This window comes from Corvus brachyrhynchos, unplaced genomic scaffold (genome assembly GCF_000691975.1).
Source record: "Corvus brachyrhynchos isolate BGI_N302 unplaced genomic scaffold, ASM69197v1 scaffold255, whole genome shotgun sequence".
Lineage (NCBI taxonomy): Eukaryota > Metazoa > Chordata > Aves > Passeriformes > Corvidae > Corvus > Corvus brachyrhynchos.
In genome coordinates, this window is record NW_008238358.1 from 3,546,214 (window position 1) to 3,564,878 (window position 18,665).

The 18,665-nt window shown below is 36.7% G+C and overlaps 1 protein-coding gene across 4 annotated transcripts in view; it reads left to right on the forward strand.

Moving 5' to 3' along the window:
• The window catches only part of SESTD1 (SEC14 and spectrin domain containing 1), a 48,285-nt gene that overhangs the window by 29,366 nt on the left and 254 nt on the right, over positions 1-18,665 (forward strand). For 3 of the 4 annotated variants that reach the window (XM_017735764.1, XM_017735763.1, XM_008634719.2), the window contains 10 exons: positions 1,342-1,553; positions 4,274-4,396; positions 7,606-7,800; positions 8,416-8,530; positions 9,666-9,825; positions 12,442-12,523; positions 12,837-12,959; positions 13,820-14,011; positions 15,783-15,904; positions 18,140-18,665. In XM_017735764.1, the coding sequence (XP_017591253.1) occupies positions 1,342-1,553; positions 4,274-4,396; positions 7,606-7,800; positions 8,416-8,530; positions 9,666-9,825; positions 12,442-12,523; positions 12,837-12,959; positions 13,820-14,011; positions 15,783-15,904; positions 18,140-18,269 (1,454 nt within the window). In that variant the 3' untranslated portion in view covers positions 18,270-18,665. The remainder of the gene's footprint in view (positions 1-1,341; positions 1,554-4,273; positions 4,397-7,605; positions 7,801-8,415; positions 8,531-9,665; positions 9,826-12,441; positions 12,524-12,836; positions 12,960-13,819; positions 14,012-15,782; positions 15,905-18,139) is intronic. The other variant, XM_017735765.1, reaches the window with a different exon arrangement.

Here is an 18,665-nt window from a genome sequence, read left to right on the forward strand (position 1 = left end):
AAGGCTTCTGTCTTCCATAACTACAAGTACTGTTCTTTTCGCAAGCTTCAAATCCATATATATAGTTCTTAGAATTTGATAAGAACTTAGTTCAAAAAAATGTTTTTACATGGAAAAGTGGTAATCCTTTGCTGCTGAAACAGTACAGTAAAATTTCAAAATTACCCCAGTAGAACAAGCTGGTAAAAGTCTTTAAGCCTGTTTGCTCTGCAGCTATCTGTGCATATCTGTTTAGGGTTACAAAAGATGAAATCCAAGGTGTTTGTTCTATAGTACGGCAAAATGTGTTTGAATTCTTAAGACATTTTCATTTCACAGTAATATATACTGAGTAATTTAAACTTGTTTGCTGCAATCTCCAAAGCCCTTGACATTTTGAATGTCTCAATAGTACCAGTTGAACTTAATCTTCTGTTTCTGCATTTTTCTTGAGGTATTACCATTACTTAAGTAGTAGTTTTCTTTATTCTTTCAGTGAACTGCCATGTTACCATTTTAAGACCTGCAGAACTGATGATTTCCAGCTGGCACATTTTCACTTTCATGCCCACATCTCTTTAATGACCCAACACTATTTTAACTTTTTCAATGAGCTTTTGAGGAACAAGTTGATGATCTGGGTTTACTTGTAGTATGGTGTTTACATCCAGAGAACTTTAACACAACAATAACATTTTTCAAACAGTTTAAGCAGAAGCTTAAATAGTCAAAACATACTATTTTTGTGAATATGAAAGTCACTGCACTCTAGAGAGTCTGTACCCTGATATGATGCGTAAGAGCACGAAAAAAAAGGCAAGACAAGTGAGAACAAAATACTGAAAAAAATAGTATTCAGCTTCACACTCCCTATGAAAGTGTTGTACTTGCTATAAAAATCCTGAAAGACAACTGAGGAATTATATAGTCAGGTTTTTAGTGCCTCCAGAGCATCCATTCAATATAAGAACATGAATTGCTTGAGAGAAATACTTAGGATGCTACTTACCATTTTGAACTAAATCAGAATATTTCAGAGTTTTTTAAGACTCAGGATTGTGCTTTTCCATTTTCTTTACATTAATCAATGCTATTGTCAATTTGAATGTTAGTCACAGTATCTCTTCTATATATCTGAAATATACCACATTTCTTTTCTTCTCTTTTATGACTGATCCAGCCCCACAAACTGTGACCAGAGCTCTGCATGAAATTGTATCATTAAATATGTCCAATGCATGAAAGATCACTAGCTGCAAAAATGCACCATTGATGGTTTAAAAGCAGACAATCTTACTACTAATTCTTGTGGTTTTAGTCTTTGAATCTAGATTAACTGCATCATTATATGTATTCTTAAAGGTCATGAGTTACTCTCGGAGTTACAACAGCGTCGATTCAATGGATCCGATGGAGGGGTCTCCTGGTCTCCCATGGATGATGAGCTGCTGGCTCAGCCACAGGTCATGAAGCTGTTGGACTCCCTCAGAGAGCAGTACACCCGCTACCAGGAAGTTTGTAGGCAGCGAAGCAAACGCACACAGCTAGAGGAGATTCAGCAGAAGGTAATGCAGGTAAGCTCGGAGTTGTTCTTGAATGCTCCGAGGCAGAGCTTTGAGCTCCAGCCCCAGCCTGTGCTTTCTGCAAACTAAAACTCGGAGGGGAGACTGTCACGCCTCCCATCACTCCACAAATGTCAGCATGCTAGTTTTACTCAGTGCTTCACATTGTGGCTGCCACAGTGACTTTCCAAAGGCTATTCTGATGTGTGGAGGTTGTTCTAAATGTGCTCTCTTGCCCTGGGGCTGTCCCTTTGCTGCGCACTGCCGCAGTGCATGGCTGCATTGTTGGAGGCGCAAATGCCTGCCCTGCTGGCAGAGAGAGGAACATTCACAAGTGAGACACCTTTGTCTGAGAGTCAGCTTTGCTTGAGAGTGGAAAACCTTCCCCTGCCCATGTCATTTAAAGTTCCTATTACTGAAGATAAGCCATTATTTATTCCTATATTTGTGTGATGCTTGAGGGCTTCACCTGAGCTAAAGTGCTTAAACTCTGTATTTCAAGGATACCCTGACAAGAATGAGTATAAACTTCCTAATCAATTGCATGTTAAAGGTCATGATGAATTGGTTTGGTCCTTTGGAAGCAGGCATGTAGTTAGTACTTTCAACATTTTCTCAGCAGAGTCTCAGTAGAGAAAATCAAGGAAATGGAATTAATTTATTCTTCTTGTGTTTATCACTTGAAATGAGATTTGTATAGTTTTAAGATTCTGTATAGTTTGAATATGCAGAAAATGGAATAGATAATTACTTTTAACCTTGCAACATTGGCATTTCTAATGCATGCGGAGCGCAAGTCAAGTACTTGCACTTTGCAGCGTTGTAGATGTGGGTAAAAATAAAAACTAATCAATTTTGTGATGTCTAGCAGTGAAAATAGAAATCTACTGAGGAGATAATATTAATTTCTATAATAATTCAATTACTGCAAAAAATCTAAAAAGCAAATGTGATCTATTGGTATATTGAGCTGGGACTATTAAACATACATGAGAGATTAATATAATCCTGTACAGAACATATCAGCACAGCTGTGGGTATAATCTGGTGAGATTCTTTTTCCCGTGTTAAAGTTTTAGTGGTTGAACAAGATGTGATTTATATTTCACTTTGGAAAACTGACATTGTTAATGCATTTAAATAGAATTGTTTACCATTAATCAGCCTCATTTTGCAATATTTGTAGTAGAAATAGTTACTTGTTTGCTCAGTGTGCACTACAGATGTTACCTGGCAAGTGAACTGAGTTTCAGTACACAGGAAAAATGTGTTTTGCTCTTTTACCAAACTAATCAGTTTTATGAAGTTGCCCCAGAGGGGGCAACTGCTAAGCAGTAGCCTTGTACTCTGTTTCAGACTTGCATGAGAACTGTCATTTCCATGTGTAAGTTTTCCAGGCCACTCTGACCTTAGAGGGGGACATCCGGGTCCCTTCACTTCTAGGTCAATTCCATATTTAACCTGTAACAGCTGTGCAGAGGTGCTGCGCACAACAGGAAGTTTCTCTTTAAACAAAAAGGACCTGCAACTGTAGGGTCTTAAATTGTCCTAGAAATTATAAAAGCAAGGAAGACTCAGGATGCTTTTGGAGCAACAAATACATGCTTTGAAACAATGCTTCCCATGGGGCAAAAAAGGGCAGTGGGAAGGCAGAGACATAATGACTCAAAGATGGAGTGAATTGAATAGCCTTCTGTAGTAATAATTATTCTTGATTACTGTTGCAGTGCAGTCTAGCAGCACTAGGAAAATGGTCCAATTAGTCCCTGTTTCATTTGTCTTCATGGTTATGGGGCTACATTGTGTATTGCATTATGTTTTCTGAAAATCTGTGTGAAGCTGTTTTGTGATCAGTGTTTAAACAAAAGTCACATGAAAGAGAGGAAGCTGGCTTCCTATGCTTTTTTATTAAGTTCAGAATCTGGAGGTATTCCTGCATTTCCTTACTTCAGGACTCCAGCAGTAAGTGACTTTTGCACTTGGTTTCATCGCAGCTATCTCTGTCTTCCAGATATTTAAAAATTTATCAGGAAATTTTTCCATAGATACCATCTAATAATTCAAATTTGTGTAAGGAAACCAAAATTTGAGATATTCTGCTTTGCTTTACATTAAAAAAAATAGTTTCAAAATAATAATAATAGAAGAAATAAAGTACTATAGTCCAAAGTTGTATTGCTGTGACCCTGCAAAGACAAATTCCATGAGATGTGGCCACAAAAACTCTGTAACAGGTTTGTTATTTGAATAGACCAAGTTGGTGTGTAAGTTTAAATTTGAAATAAGTATGTATCCTGTACGTGAGTGTTAGTATAGTCAGCAAAAAAAGGAGAAAGCTCTCAGGTGTGAGGTTGAATACAGCTGTGCATCATAATCACTTGGGCAAAAAAAATTTCTCGTTTGAACACAAGAGGTCCATTATCATTGTGTTTTGAGCTCTTTTATTGACAAGGGATATGAAATGACAAGTGTCTATATGAAAAATCTTGTTGTAGCTGAGACCCGTTTTCATGGAGCTGACAGGCTAAGGTTAATGAAAAGTATTTTCTACTTAAAACTTTGAAGGGTTGAATGGATTCAACAAGAAGACTTCTACAGAGCTGAAAAAGAATCGTTTTTTTAAAAAACATATGCTTATTTTTATTTCTGCTTGTGTTACAAAATTCTGTGTATACTAGTTTTTGTATAATTGATTTGCTACTTTTTTTAAATCATCTTTATCTTACTGACAGGTAGTCAACTGGCTTGAAGGTCCTGGATCAGAACAGCTAAGAACCCAGTGGGGAATAGGAGATTCCATTAGAGCTTCGCAAGCTTTGCAACAGAAACATGAAGAGATTGAGAGTCAGCACAGTGTGAGATTTCCCTTACTCTTTTCAAGTATCAAAAGAATTCTAAATACATGCAGTTATGAGCAGTGTATTTTGGTTATGAGTATCTAGGAATTTTGCATATTGAATGATGTTATGGGTTACAGAGGAAATTGCCCAAGCAGTTACAGGACTAATTATAGTCATTGTATTTGCATGTTATTAATTTTTTTTTCCATTGTAGAAAAATACTGATTTCTATTTGTGGTATTTCTTGGGTTTAGTATGTTACAGCAGTTCTTAAATTTTCATGTTGAGTAGAAGGAATAAATTTACTTTTTCTTCCCTCCCAAAATGTCTGAGAAGTCCTGCACTTCTCAGGTGACTAATTTAATATTTTTCTTTATTAGACTACACTTAGAAGTAGCTGAAACTGGCTTAAGACTTTCATTGATCAAGAGTTTAGATACACTTTATGTTCATAATGAAATCATGAGGATGCTGTTTTGTAACTACACTAACTTGATGCCTTTGCTTCTAATTTTGAATACTTCCTAAGCTTCAGTAGAATTTTGTCTTTCCATCAGATGATTAACTATAATTAGGTTATGAATATTTAGTGCTCCCAAAGGGAGTTTTGCTCACAGTGCTGTTCACCTTTTCTGACTTTCCTTGATGTAGACGCTGGCAATTCTGTCCACTTTTCCTAAGTTCCCTTTACAGTCATGGCAACACAAGTAGTCACTGGGTTATAGTTTTTCAGATGCAATTTAGGGGGGAAAAAAACCCCCAAACCTTTAGTCTGAGAAACACAGCACCCTAGACAACAGTGGTTTCCTTGCTAGATGCAGCAGTGTAGATGTCTGTGTTTGGTTAAGTAAATCCCATCTCCTCTCTTGTTGTTGCTTCAAGCTCTTCACGCAGTGTGGAAGCCAGTACCTTCTGAAGTGTAAAACATCTTGCAGTTGAAGTCCTAATTGGAAGGAAAAAAAAGAAACCCACAAACACCCTAGACTACCTACTTCACTGACAAAAATAAATTTGAGTGTCTTTTAGTTATATCGGTATTTCAAACTGAAAAGAGAAAACAAGACTGAACATACTTTGTTTTCACTTGGATATCTATAACAGAGAACTGTGATTTAGCTGGGACTAAATGCAGTCATTGAATTCCCACTGAAGTTTTCAGGCTGCCTTACAGTGTGCTAAAGCACTGGCAGCATGGAACACAGCTTGGTTCTCAGGTGCTGGCAGGAGTCTACAGAAATAAAATACATTTTTTCTGACTATTTTATACCAAAAGGAAGTAATTGGAAGACCGCTGCCCTACCTTAGATGCCTGATTAGAGATTAAAACCATTTTATGGCAACAGCACTAGAAAAATGTGCTTTACGTTTTTCTTTGATTTTTAGTGTATGGTTCCTCTTTCATTGTTTTCCTCTTTTTCCTCTCCTAATAATTGAATTGACAGTTCATATGCTTGCTCTCTTTCATCACCTTCTGTTTATGTTGATTATAGTATTTTGAAGAGACTTGCAAAAATGTTTAATTTGTTTTGAAGATACTTTTTTACTTCAATTTACTCTGAAGTGAAAAACTACTTTCCATAGGATACGTTTTTGTTTGGGTTTTTGTGGGGAGAGGGTGGTTGGGTTTTTTGGAGGGGTTTCATTTTCTGATAGTTTTATTCACAAGCAATACACTAGAACTGTTGTTTTTGAGCAGGGCTTTTCTCCATGGGTTTGAGCTGTTACATACAGCTGTCCCTAAGTTCTCCCATGGAAAAGGTCAGAAACACACTTTTTATACCTGGTTTGCTGGTGTCTTAATTTTACTGATAGCGTGATCAAAATAAATTACTACAACTCTTACTTACTCTAATGCTAAAAATAAAAACACCAACCAAACCCTTAAACATTATTAATCTAAAATTTTTTTGACTTCTCATATTATAGTTGATTTGTCACACTCAGCTGGATTTGTATGTTCAGTGTCGAAGAGTTATTTCTGTGAACTGATTGTGCTGAATCTCTGTATCTTTAGTACATGTGTCACAGTGGAAGATGTTTTCACATTATGTCATCATAGTTACCCCTTTTGGGACAGATGAGAGGTTTATTCTGCTCTTAAATGTTTGACTGATTGCTAATTTAACTTTTTCATTACTTTCTCTTTTTTCCCCTTCTTGCTCTTTTCATACTCTCTTTTTTTTCTGTGAGCAGATGGTAGAGGCAGCTTTGGGTAAAAAGAAAAAAAAAATCAGAATATGGATATTTATACTCCGGTTTGCATGATTTGTAAATAAATTATGCAAAAGCCAAAGACATAATTTACAAAATTCTAAACATCCCAATTGGAGCGAGACAAGAATACAAATTAAATCAAATATTGTAGGCCAATAGATGGTGCTATTCCATAGAAATGCAGAGGACACTTCAAGGTCAAAATTAGAGCTGTTGAGCAAACACATTTTGCTTTACAGGCATTTCAGACATGCAGGATGTGAATGTGATCTGGATGTATCAAGCTGTTTTTAAATCTCCCCAAATTGTTAAATATTTGAACTATTTTCCTCTGCAAATACACCACCAGGACAAGACAACTAACTCTTATGTATGTGTTCAGTAATCAAGCCATCTGAAAACCAGATCTACACATTTTGACTTGAATAGTATAAAGCTTTCCTTAAATAAGAAACAAGGATAATTTTGAAGTTTCTGAGCATGGACACTCTTTTATTCAGAAGATAGAGATTACTTCCACTTTGTCAACAGCAGTATTTTTTCTAAATATTTTAAGGAAATTATTGCTAGTTTCAATCATGTCACTGAAAGTAACACCTGGATAGTCCTGTGAACACCTTTTTATAATAGCTGATCACTTGGCAAAAGGTCTTTTATTTCAGTAGACCACTACAGCCATTTAAGCACTAGAAATTTGTTTAAAAATGGTGGAATTCCTCTTTTGGTGGAAGTCTGTGCTGGGACTAGGAGCCATGCCTTGTACTTTTCTCATCTTTCTACAGTAATTTTTTTGTACTACAACACATATATTAACATGTACTAAGCACTTTATTGAGAGTTGATTTGAAATCAGGAATATTTTTTCTTTCTCTGTGACATGTCATAGTGCAATCTGTAATAACCTCCTTTTTCAGTCTGATTATTTCTTAGCCTGCAGTTGCATGTATGACATTTAAGAGAAATAAAATTATATTTGGCATTTTTAATTCTTCATCTTCTTGTGTTTCTAGGAGTGGTTTGCTGTTTATGTTGAGCTTAATCAGCAGATAGCAGCTCTTCTAAATGCAGGGGATGAGGAAGACCTTGTGGAATTGAAAGCATTGCAGCAACAGCTGAGTGATGTGTGTTACAGGCAGGCCAGTCAGCTGGAATTCAGGCAGAACCTGTTACAAGCAGCACTTGAATTCCACAGTGTTGCCCAGGATGTAAGTGTTTCTTTTTAATTTTTCACAGGCTTGTCTGTCAATAAATTAGTGTCTTAGTATTGTAAATGTTGAATAAATTGGAAAAGTGTCCAGGGAGGTAAAGGGAAATATAATGTCACTTGGAAAATGCTGTAAGTCATAACTTACTGTAATTGGAATACTGAGAAAATTGGTTCCCCCTTTTTTAGGAGGGAAATACTGTGTGATATGTCTTATATTTCAGTAGTGTTTGAAATAAAAAGGTTACTAGTTGAATAGTTAATTTTTCGCCCCTCTTTTTTCTTTTTATTTAGAGGCATATGCATTAATTGAACTGGAATTTGCTGTACTTTTCATAGTTTCTTTTTTTGAATTGGCATATTCCTTTCCTATACTCTCCTTAAAAAACAAGTAGAATCTTGGCTTCCTACTCTCCCACCATCTAGGGATGTATGCTCTTGGAATTCTACAAGGCAGATGGGTCGTTTATCTTTCATCTTGACTTTCATTTCCTATAGCTGCAAGAAAAAATTTGAAAATGACGAATTTCCAAACATTTAGAATATTGTAGACCCAACCATCTGAAGCTCAAACTTCTTTTTAAATATCAGCATTTATATTGTTCTTACATTTTAGTTGTCTCAGCAATTGGATGGTTTACTAGGAATGTTGTGTGTGGATGTAGCACCAGCAGATGGAGCATCAATTCAACAAACATTAAAACTACTGGAAGAGAAATTGAAAAGTGTTGGTAAGCAAGATATTTCTGCATTTGAGACACACACATTCTAATGAATGCATTACAGGGGGAACAAACAGTAATCCCTTTTAAAAAATCACCAAAAAAGCAGGGGAAAAAACACTGTCATTTCTGATTCCTCACTATGTAATGCTCCACTGAGCTACTTTGGACTGGCTTATGCCATCTACTGTGTAGTAATTCTGTTTGGGGAAATGATCTGGAACTGTTTTCTTTTAAATTTTTTGCATCTAATATGTATATTTGTTATATGACATTATCATGCATTTCATTTGTAAACAAACTTCTTTCCCCTATTAATTTTCTTTAGTGTCTTGGGATAATAATGTTTAGATGATCTTTTTGTCTCTAGAACTGACCCCTTGATGATTAAGTTTTTATCCACTCAGTTTTAGAATGCTTGTACTGAGTGTTTTGCAGTAGCTTTGAATGCATGTGTTAATAAATGGCACGTTGAAGGTTGTTACACTGTCAAGCATAAGGAATTAATTATTTCATTTGGAAGTGATCTACAGTGATCAGCTTTTTCATTAAGTTGTGGAAGAGAGAGCTGCAAAGAAAAATAATTTGTGGTAGAAGTAGTTATGATTGGAATATAACAGTTTGATGCATAAATGAGATACTCTTTCAGGAAAACAGATAGTAGAGCTGCCAAATAAAAGATGTAAGAGCAGATCCCAAGGGTTGGCAAATTTCAGTGTAGAAAATTGTATCAGCCATATCAGGTGTATTATAAAGCAGTAACTTCTGGCAGCAATGGAAGAACACTTAGGCTACAACTGCTTAGCAGTGCTACACATTTTAGGAATGGTGTAACTGTGTGGATGAAAGACATTAATTAGCTATGTATATACTGAAAAACTGACTTGCTGTCAACTTTGATTACCTTTCTTGTTATCTGCTAGGTCATAAAATATCAAAGCCTTAGTTCTTTGTTAATATAGACAAATGCTCACTCAAACTTGAGTTGGAAAGGGCAGTGAAAGACATAGCAATGTCCTTTTCATTTTGCACGTTCCAGTCTTCATCCGTGTATGATTCTGTTGCATTTTATCTCTCTCCATGGAGGAAAACCACCAAATTTATGAGTAACCATTGACCTTTTTTTTTTCCTTTCTCTTATTAGACTTAGGCTTGCAAGGCTTGCGTGAGAAAGGTCAAAGTCTTCTTGATCAGATATCTAACCAGGCATCATGGGCCTATGGGAAAGATGTGACCATTGAAAATAAAGAAAATGTGGACCATATCCAAGGAGTAATGGAAGATATGCAGCTTAGAAAACAAAGGTAAGAACAACAATTCTAGTCATTAAGATTTTTGTGTGTTAACAAGTCACTTTATATACAATTTAATTTGTTTTAAAGAGCCCATTTTGTTTTATGTTCAGTTAAGGGATGTAATCAAACTCTAATTTATATTAGTAGTATATTTGAATGGGACAGAAGCTTCCCTGACTAATCTGTTGTAGCATGTTCCTAAAAACAGGCACCTTTTATATTTTGGTACTGGATGGAGTGTTTGAATGCTTTCCTGTGCTTGTTAATGCTCAAAAATTATACATTTCTTTTATATGGAGTTACGAAAATATGCAAGAGGCATCTTTTATATTAGCAGTTTCAGATGGAAGTATAATATGACTACAGTAGTGGTGACGGGTGCAAAATCACCTATTAACACTTATTTATCCTCTTTATCACAAGCTCTAGCCTTTGAGTATAGTATTTTCATTCCTGAAGATAGGAAGACTAACGAGATGGTGTTGGAGGGTTCAGGGTACAAAATGGAGGCATGGATTTCTGTTTTCAAAGTGTGGGGGTTTGTGAGTTCTGGAAAATTAGGGAGTGTGGGGGATGAAGTTGCAGTTGAGAAAAATGTTGGAGAGAGTTGAATTTATAAGAAGGATGGATTTTGCCATCATCATCTTCCTCCAAAATTTGGTTATTTTTAATTAAAGATGTAGTAGTGCTGGATATTCTGTGGTACTCCTTTTTTTTTTCTACTCATCAGTTTGAAAGAATTAGATGCTGTTGCCAGTATTACTGCTGGAAACCCTGAGACAATGTAATACTGTCTGTAGAAAGGACCTGAAGTTCAAGGGCATTGGCTGAGCAAAAGAGTGCCTCTAGGCAACAGCAAGGTCTAGTGAGCATCAAATTGCCCATTTTACAAATTAATTCTACTATTCATAAATTGTTTTCTTAGGGAGCTTAATGCAAGAAACCATGTGTTTTGGTAGTGCTTAGAGAAAATACTGTTTTACGTATGCCCTCTGAATCCTATTAATTTAAGCAATACTTGTGTTTAGGGAGCCAGCTGCAAAAAGCTACAGAGGACGTGTCACTGTGCAATAAAATGGCAGCTGGAATTCTGTACTGAGAAAAGAGGTGTATATGGGAGAAGGAAAGACTTCATATACACAGTAATGGACTCTGAATCAGCTGTGAACTCAAAGATAAATGTTGCAAAATGTACAGAAATTGCTTTAGTGTTCAGTCATACAGGGAAAAGCAAGTAGAATGCTAAGAATTGTTAGGAAAGGGATAAAAAACTGAAAGAAGAATGTCATTGTGTCGCTGTATAGATTGGTAGTCCATTTTTGTTTTGTGTTGCACGATTCTGGTCCCTATTCTCAGATGGGTTATAGAATTGTGGGAAGTAAATTAGAGGACTAAAACATCAATAAAATTTCCAGACAAAGGTATGAAGCAGCTTTCAGATGGTGAATGATTGAACAAAGTTCTTTAGCCTGGATGAAAGACAAAAAAGTAAAAGGACTAAGTATCTCTCAGTAGCATGTAGTAGTATTTTTTGCAAGGCCTAATTATATTTTTTTTCTAACGTCTGTTGAATGTTTCTTGTTATTTACATACACATGTATTTTAATGGTTTTTTTAGGGGCATTTTGCTGCTTTATTTATGCTTTTGAACCCATAAGCAATTTTCCTGCATTATTAGAGCAGCCAGTTTCCTTTCTGTAAGCATTGCAGGACATGTAACAAAATGCAGCATGCTAACAAACTGTTCTTTGGAAGTGCTTATGTTTGTAACCAGTTTGGAAAAAATCATGCACACAGTCTTTTGCATTTGCTTATAAGGCTGACTGCTGTTGACATTAGTAATTCCATTTGCACTGAACAGGAGCATGAGTCTTGCTGTCGACTTAGGAGGCTCTGAAACTGAAGTGGAAAGCAGTCTGCTAAATGTATTACCGTAGCTCTTTCTGTGGAAAGAGAAGAACTTTCAATAGTTACTTTGGAATTCTGGAGAAAGAACTGCAAACTATGTTCAATTGAGAACAAGATAATCAGGGTTAGTTTTTATATCAATTCGATTTTGAAATGCTTCCTGACAAGTACAGTGAAGCACATCATCATATGAGGGTTCAGGTATTACTACCTTTAGTAAGCTAAAAAGAAAAATGGAAAAATGTCCATTTACAGTCCTCATTGTATTCATCAAGAAAACATTGCCCCCAGCAAACAATACAATTCAGAATTATGCCAAGTTGAAGCCAACTTTCATCTGAATTTTAGTAGGATAAAGTCTGTCCTAGCCACATAAGCCTCTGTGTGGCAGAGCTTACCAGTGCAGCAAGGTAAGGAACCTGCGATGCTGCTGCAAGACCTTGTAGATAGATATCTCTGGTGTTACTGCCTCCAGCTTAGCCATATCAGGAATCTTGAGGATCTTGATTTTGGTGACTTGGAGTGCTCAGTTCTATTTATTGCAAATTCCTTATTGTTCTCTGAGGCATGAGGTATTTTGGCCAAGCTCAGCAGCTTTGATCACCTTTTCATGAGCACTTGTGTCTTAATGTTTCTCACTTGAAAATGTTGTCAAATTCAGATTGTTTTGTGTCTGCTGTACATGGGTTGATGAGTCTTGTTGTGCTGCTGTCTAAGGTGTGAGGATATGGTGGATGTGCGGCGACTGAAGATGCTTCAGATGGTGCAGTTATTTAAATGTGAAGAGGATGCTGCTCAGGTATGGAAATACCTCTAGAATTTCATCATTCTGGTCTTTGTATGTAATTTATGGGGGCCGGTAGTTTTACAGTATTTTTTTTGTAACGTTCAAATGTAGTTTTATTTAGGGAATATGTACAGTGAAAATAAAAGATATAGCAATGTCTGAGAATAGTATATTTGGTGATTGCGTGCGTGATCTACCAGCTTGTGACAGCTCATTTAACTTCTTTTCTGTATCAAAAGTATATGCTAGTACTGAAGTAACGTCACCCTCCTGGATTAATTTCTTTTTAATATATTAGTTTTTATTCTTTTGGCTTGTTTTTAAGGCGGTAGAATGGTTAAGTGAACTGTTGGATGCTCTGCTGAAGACACACATCCGACTGGGAGATGATGCTCAAGAAACAAAAGTTCTGCTGGAGAAACATCGAAAATTTGTTGATGTTGCACAGGTGAAATGTGGTTTTTTGGGGTTTTTTTGCAGTATGGTGTTTGTGCAGTTTCACATCCTCTCCTAAACAGAGTTTCTAATTGAACAGCTGTCACTGGTCTTCCTGGTTTGCCTCAATGCTTGAATGAAGAAACTTATTGCTGAAGTTGGCAATGGGCCTAATGAGACGTTGCAGTTCCATCAAGAGCAGCAATGCTGCAGTTTACTACCTTAGTTAACCTTCATACAGGCAGTGCAAACAACCAAAGTTTGTTGGCTTTTGTGAAAGATATATTTCAAACAGTCTTTAAAATGACTTTTGACGAACTGGGCCTTTTTAAGGTGCTTTGTCAGTCGTTTACTGCTTTTAGGAGTGTCTCATTTGGACTTGTTAATTAACAGATGGGATATTTTCTAATTCCACCTGTTAACACTGGAACTGATTTTCTCTTTTGATGAATAAGAGTTGAGGATGACAGGAGGGTCATTTGCTATTCAGTGATGGGCCTCAGTGCACCTGGATGCTGGGTGACAGTGAAGTCAGTGAGACAGTTGTCTCAGCAGTGGATACCAGGTATCCCTTGTAAGATCCAAACAGCTATTCAGAATTTTTGGGAAGCACTCCTCTTTTGCCAGTGTGAACACTAGACAGCAGGGAATATTGGATTTTTTTTAAGAGTGAAAGCCCTGTTCGGTCATTAAAATTTTATTCCTACTTCATCAGCATTTTGTAGTAGACCAGATTAGTTCAGTGTACTTTGTGAACTTAAACTGTAGAGCTTCCATAAACTTGCCTGCTGTAGCTTTAAGATGCTATTTCACCCGCAAGTTAAGTACAGAGTTTTTACGTGCGCTTACTCTCCCATCCCCTCCAATTTTTAGAGCACTTACGATTATGGGAGACAGTTACTGCAGGCAACCGTGGTCCTATGCCAGTCCTTGCGGTGCACTTCAAGGTCCTCAGGGGACACACTTCCCAGACTGAACAGAGTGTGGAAACAGTTTACAGTGACTTCTGAAGAAAGAGTACACCGGCTGGAAACAGCTGTTGCATTTCATTCAACTGCTGAAAAGGTGAGTGTTGTGTTTTTAAGAAGAAAAATTTCTAACCTGAGTTTAAGCAAACAAAATGTAAGAAATAGTTGCCAGTGCGTATATTTACCCTTTCTAAATATTAAAAAAAAAAAAAAAAAAAGAAGAATTGAAGTATATTTTTCTGACTGTTAACTTCAGTACTTAATGTAATAATTGTTCATATACCTATGTTGGTATAGGGCTTGCTTAACACAAAGGAGAGCAGCCCTCTTCAAATGGGAACTCTGATATTGATGATAAAGCATTTCTTTGTGTCTTTTAGACTGTAATTCTTAAAAGTCAGGAACACTTCTTCGTGCAAGGTCTGCTACAGAGCTGTCAGGTCATTTACGTTCTTGGGAGAGTTAAAGGTGTATTGCCCTTTAAGCTGTATGGATTTTGGTTTTTTACTTCTCACAAACTGTAAATGAGGGCAGCTCTTGCCACTTTAGCTTCCACGCATGCTGTCTTGTTCCATCTTGTAGTTTGCACCTGGGGGGAGTTGAACTTCTTCTTGAACACACCTCTACCTTGGTATGGTTTTCAAACTCCTGTAACTAAATGTCTTACTGCTGCACCCAGTCAGGTGATGTGAGAAGCTGCAGAGGAGGACGAGCAGTCAACAACAATGTGATGAGGAGTAGTTGCTATTCAGTAACAGCTTGCTGAAGGGGGAAAATGTTGAGAGTTTTCAAATGCTTGAATTTGAGACAATGTCTTTTATTGTAGACCTTGAGGGGTAAGGCCTTTTTGTCCACAGCTGGTTTTTGGTGAAGCGATATGTTTTTAAAAAGCAGTTTAGGGTATGTGTCTCAAATATTGGCAATAAAATTGTGTGTAAGCGCAAAAAATCCAAGTCTTGCACATGGTAAAATAGATTCATTCTGTCAAATAGATTCATTCTGTCATTGAAGGAGAGCAGGGATTCAGAGTTGATTCATATGCTCCTTGGTTTTATTAATTTCTTATTTGTAGTAGTGGAAGATACTTTGAATTTGCAGGTAGTGGGAGTTGATGGAAGTTCACAAAAGCAGAAACATATCATATATGCTTCCAGAGATTTACCTGATACCAAATTAAATGTTAGTGGTTCATAAACTCTAAAAGAGTAGAATCTCTTAATCCATATTATGAGCTTTCTTTCTTTATTGCAGTAGTTAATTGCTGGGTTTAGGCAGTCTTAAGTTTAAAGAAAAGTAAATTAAAGGCTGACAAAACAATGCTCTTGTTCAAAAACCATAATTCTCCTTTCACTATCAGACATATATTAATGAGTCTGTGTGGAAAATTGACTGTTAATATCTGCGCTGCATTGGAAAAAAGTGAGAAGTGGAAGAAAATACATTACTGAGTACTAGGATTGGGTCACAATCCCATCTGGTAACCCTTGTGTTCAGACTTTTGTAGTTCTACCTGTTCTGTGCCGGATGTGGATTTTAGTTTTGAAACATCTTGTAAGGGGCTCTTCAATAACCATGGTTTTTTACACTTTATGTGATTGTCTTTTTTGTTTAATGATGTAGGTTACTATTCCTTCATTTCTTGCAAGAATATTGTCTAGGAAGACTATGATGGTAGCCCTGGACTATCTTCTTAATGGACCTTAATTGATATTTTCTTTTCGAGTTATATGAATATGTCAGTTGATCTCATGCAAATGTGGCAGTGAAAATGCCAAAAGAACATTCATTCTGCCAGTTAATGGCACTTAAAAAACTACATACTATCCCTTGTGTACTTTATTCTGTATTTTCTTACTTTTTTAAAACAGATTTTGCAGGAATGTCCAGAGCAGCCTGAAGCTTTTAATGAAATGGATCAATTTGATGAAATTGAAGCAGTTGGGAAATCACTGTTGGACAGACTAACAGTGCCTGTAGTTTATCCTGATGGGTATGTAGAACATTTTTTCTAATGCCTTTGCAGTAATGCTTTTGGTAAAGTTTTATAATAGTCTCATATGCAGAAGAATCCTGAAGGCATATTGCTGAAATAGATAAGTGAGCATGTTGTTTTTATAGAGTTTGAAATTGGACCTGCCTGCTTTCTGTGAAAAGATGGGAAAGAATTTTTAATGAGTATTAGTGCACTGCTTTTTTAAAGTAGTGACTTTTTCACACTGAATAATTATTAGTTTCATGCATGCACAGTATGCAGAAGTAACAGAAGAATGACCACTCCCAATCTCTTCTCCCTGAAAAAAATATACCAGATGAGAATCATGGGATTTTGATTTATTTATTTGCAGTTCTGACTATCTTGAAGTCTTAAGCCAGTATACTGAAGATAAATTTACATTTGATTTATTCAGTAAACAAAACAGTACTTCCCTTGAGAAGTGTTCATGCTCATTTTAAATTGGTAGTTCTCTTGAGCTATAAAAGCAAATCGAATTTGGAATTTCAGCCATAATAAAACTCTTCTCTGTGTTTAATAACATCTATTGTTATGCTGAGCTTGTAGTTAACTTCTACATGCATTACAGCCAAGCTATGGAACAAGTCTCTGGTGGGTAGGATGCCACAGCATAATGAAAAAGGTCTGAAATCAGTATTTTGAATTAGAGGCTGAAACCTTGTGAGATAGCATCAGGCAACTGCATTAAGGTTACCTAAGTCTCTCTGTAAAATACAGTTGCAGGAAGCTGGTTATGAAAATTTGTTGTCATCTTATTTCCAAAATACCATATGCCTTCTGCAATGTAGATCCTTCAGTAAGGAGTGCTAATCATGAAGGTGGACCCAGGCCTGAATTAGTAGTGCTTTCTACTGTTATTTCAAAAGTGTGTTTGAAAATAGTGGAGGATTTCATAGCTGTGGGAAAAAAACCCCAAAACAAACAAAAAAAGACCCAAACCCAGATCAAGAAGTGTTTGTTGAAGTATTTTTGTATAATTCTGTATAGCAGATTTTAGTGACCTGGCAAAAGTAGCAACTTTTCAATCCTGAACATTGTTTCTGACCCCTCTGGCATTTCAGTAGAGTTTTGCATATCCCCCTTCATAAAAATGATATTGTTGCTGTGCTGTGTCTCAGGACCCCCTGCTCACCATCCTAGGCATTCTGGTTTTGAAGTGTTGACCAAACATGCTCATTATTAGAAACAGTTTTAGAAATTTAAGAACATGCAAAATGTTATAAATGCTTGGGGGCATTTTCATTAGTCTGTTGACCTCTTCAGACTTTTTCCAGTGTCTTTTTGGAAGTTCAGGTCACTGTTCCCTGTCCTGTTCATGGCTTCTGCACTGTATCAGGAAATGCTGCAATCCAAGTGCAGTTATGCAGTCTGACCAGTTAACTTCTCAAATGTGTCTATTCCTGTGTCTGTCCACTTTTGCCTGTCTGAAAGTCCTTTGTTCTACTGCCATTTCCAAAGTGTACAGCTTCTCTGCTTTGCAGCTAGATTTAATACCTGTTCTTCCGAAACACATATTCTGTTCAAACCCTCCCTTTGCTGAGAACTTGGTGACTGGTTTCCCTAACATTTCAGCTGTTCTTTGTTGTATTTGAATTACACAGCCAGGTGTTCTTTTCAGTTTGAGAGGTAGATGGCATAATTTGTCAGCATGTGGTTGACTTAACATGTGAAGAGTCCTTTAATGTGGCAATTTTATAAACTCAGAATTCATGTATAGACAGGTATCATAGATGGTCACAGTATGCAAAATTGTCAGACTGACTTGGGGGAGAGCCAGAGAAAGGAGGTAAGAAATAGTGTTGGGAAGTATCCAGTTGCACTTCTAGAATAGTGCCCTGCTGTTCAAATCACAGAATGTTTTGGGTTGGAAGGGACATTAAAGATCATCCAGTTCTGTACACTTCCACAGATGGGGCAGCCACAGCTTCTCTGGGCAGCCTGTGCCAGTGTCTCACCACCCTCAAACTTCTGTTGAGAGTGTCTTTTGGCTATGAAAGGCTCACTGAGTATTGGTAAGAATTTCATCAAAATTTGCTGTCAAGTCTCATCACTTAAGCCTCCAAAGCCTTTTAAAGGTGGCTTTTAAATGACAAGAGGAAAAAGTGGCTATTTTTCTTACCTGCTTTGTGTTTTCTACTGCAATTAACAGGTATATTCATGTACTGACTTACTTTTTTACTGATAATTTCTTGTGGTTTGGGTTTTTTCTAGGTCTGAGCAGTACTTTGGGAGCCCAAGTGATATGGCTTCTGCAGCAGAACACATTAGAGAGAAGATGAAGTTAGTTAGCCTGAAAAAGCAGCAGCTGAGACAACCAGAAGCCACAACCCCAGAGAGCTAATACTGACCTATGAATTCATAACAGGACTTCAGTTTATAATCCAGCATGTTGTTTGCATATTACAGAATTTGGTATAATATATTAAAATGCATTTCACAGCCGTTACGAATCTCATCTTTTTTTCAACGTAAATGTTCTCAGCATCTTAATACTGCACATCTATCAAGCCATAATTATTTAACATGCTATGAAACCATAGACTCCAAGTATCTTATGAAAAGGAACTGTAAACTTTGCACTGAAATTTGCTGTACAGCTTTACCTGACCTGTCAGCTGCTTCTTAGTTAGACAGCTGATGCAAGCTTTGAGTGGTGCTAATTAAAGTGTTAGAAGTTCCATATTATGAAACTCTAGTTCTTTGCTTCCCCCATGCCCAGGTGATGTAGTAATTTTAG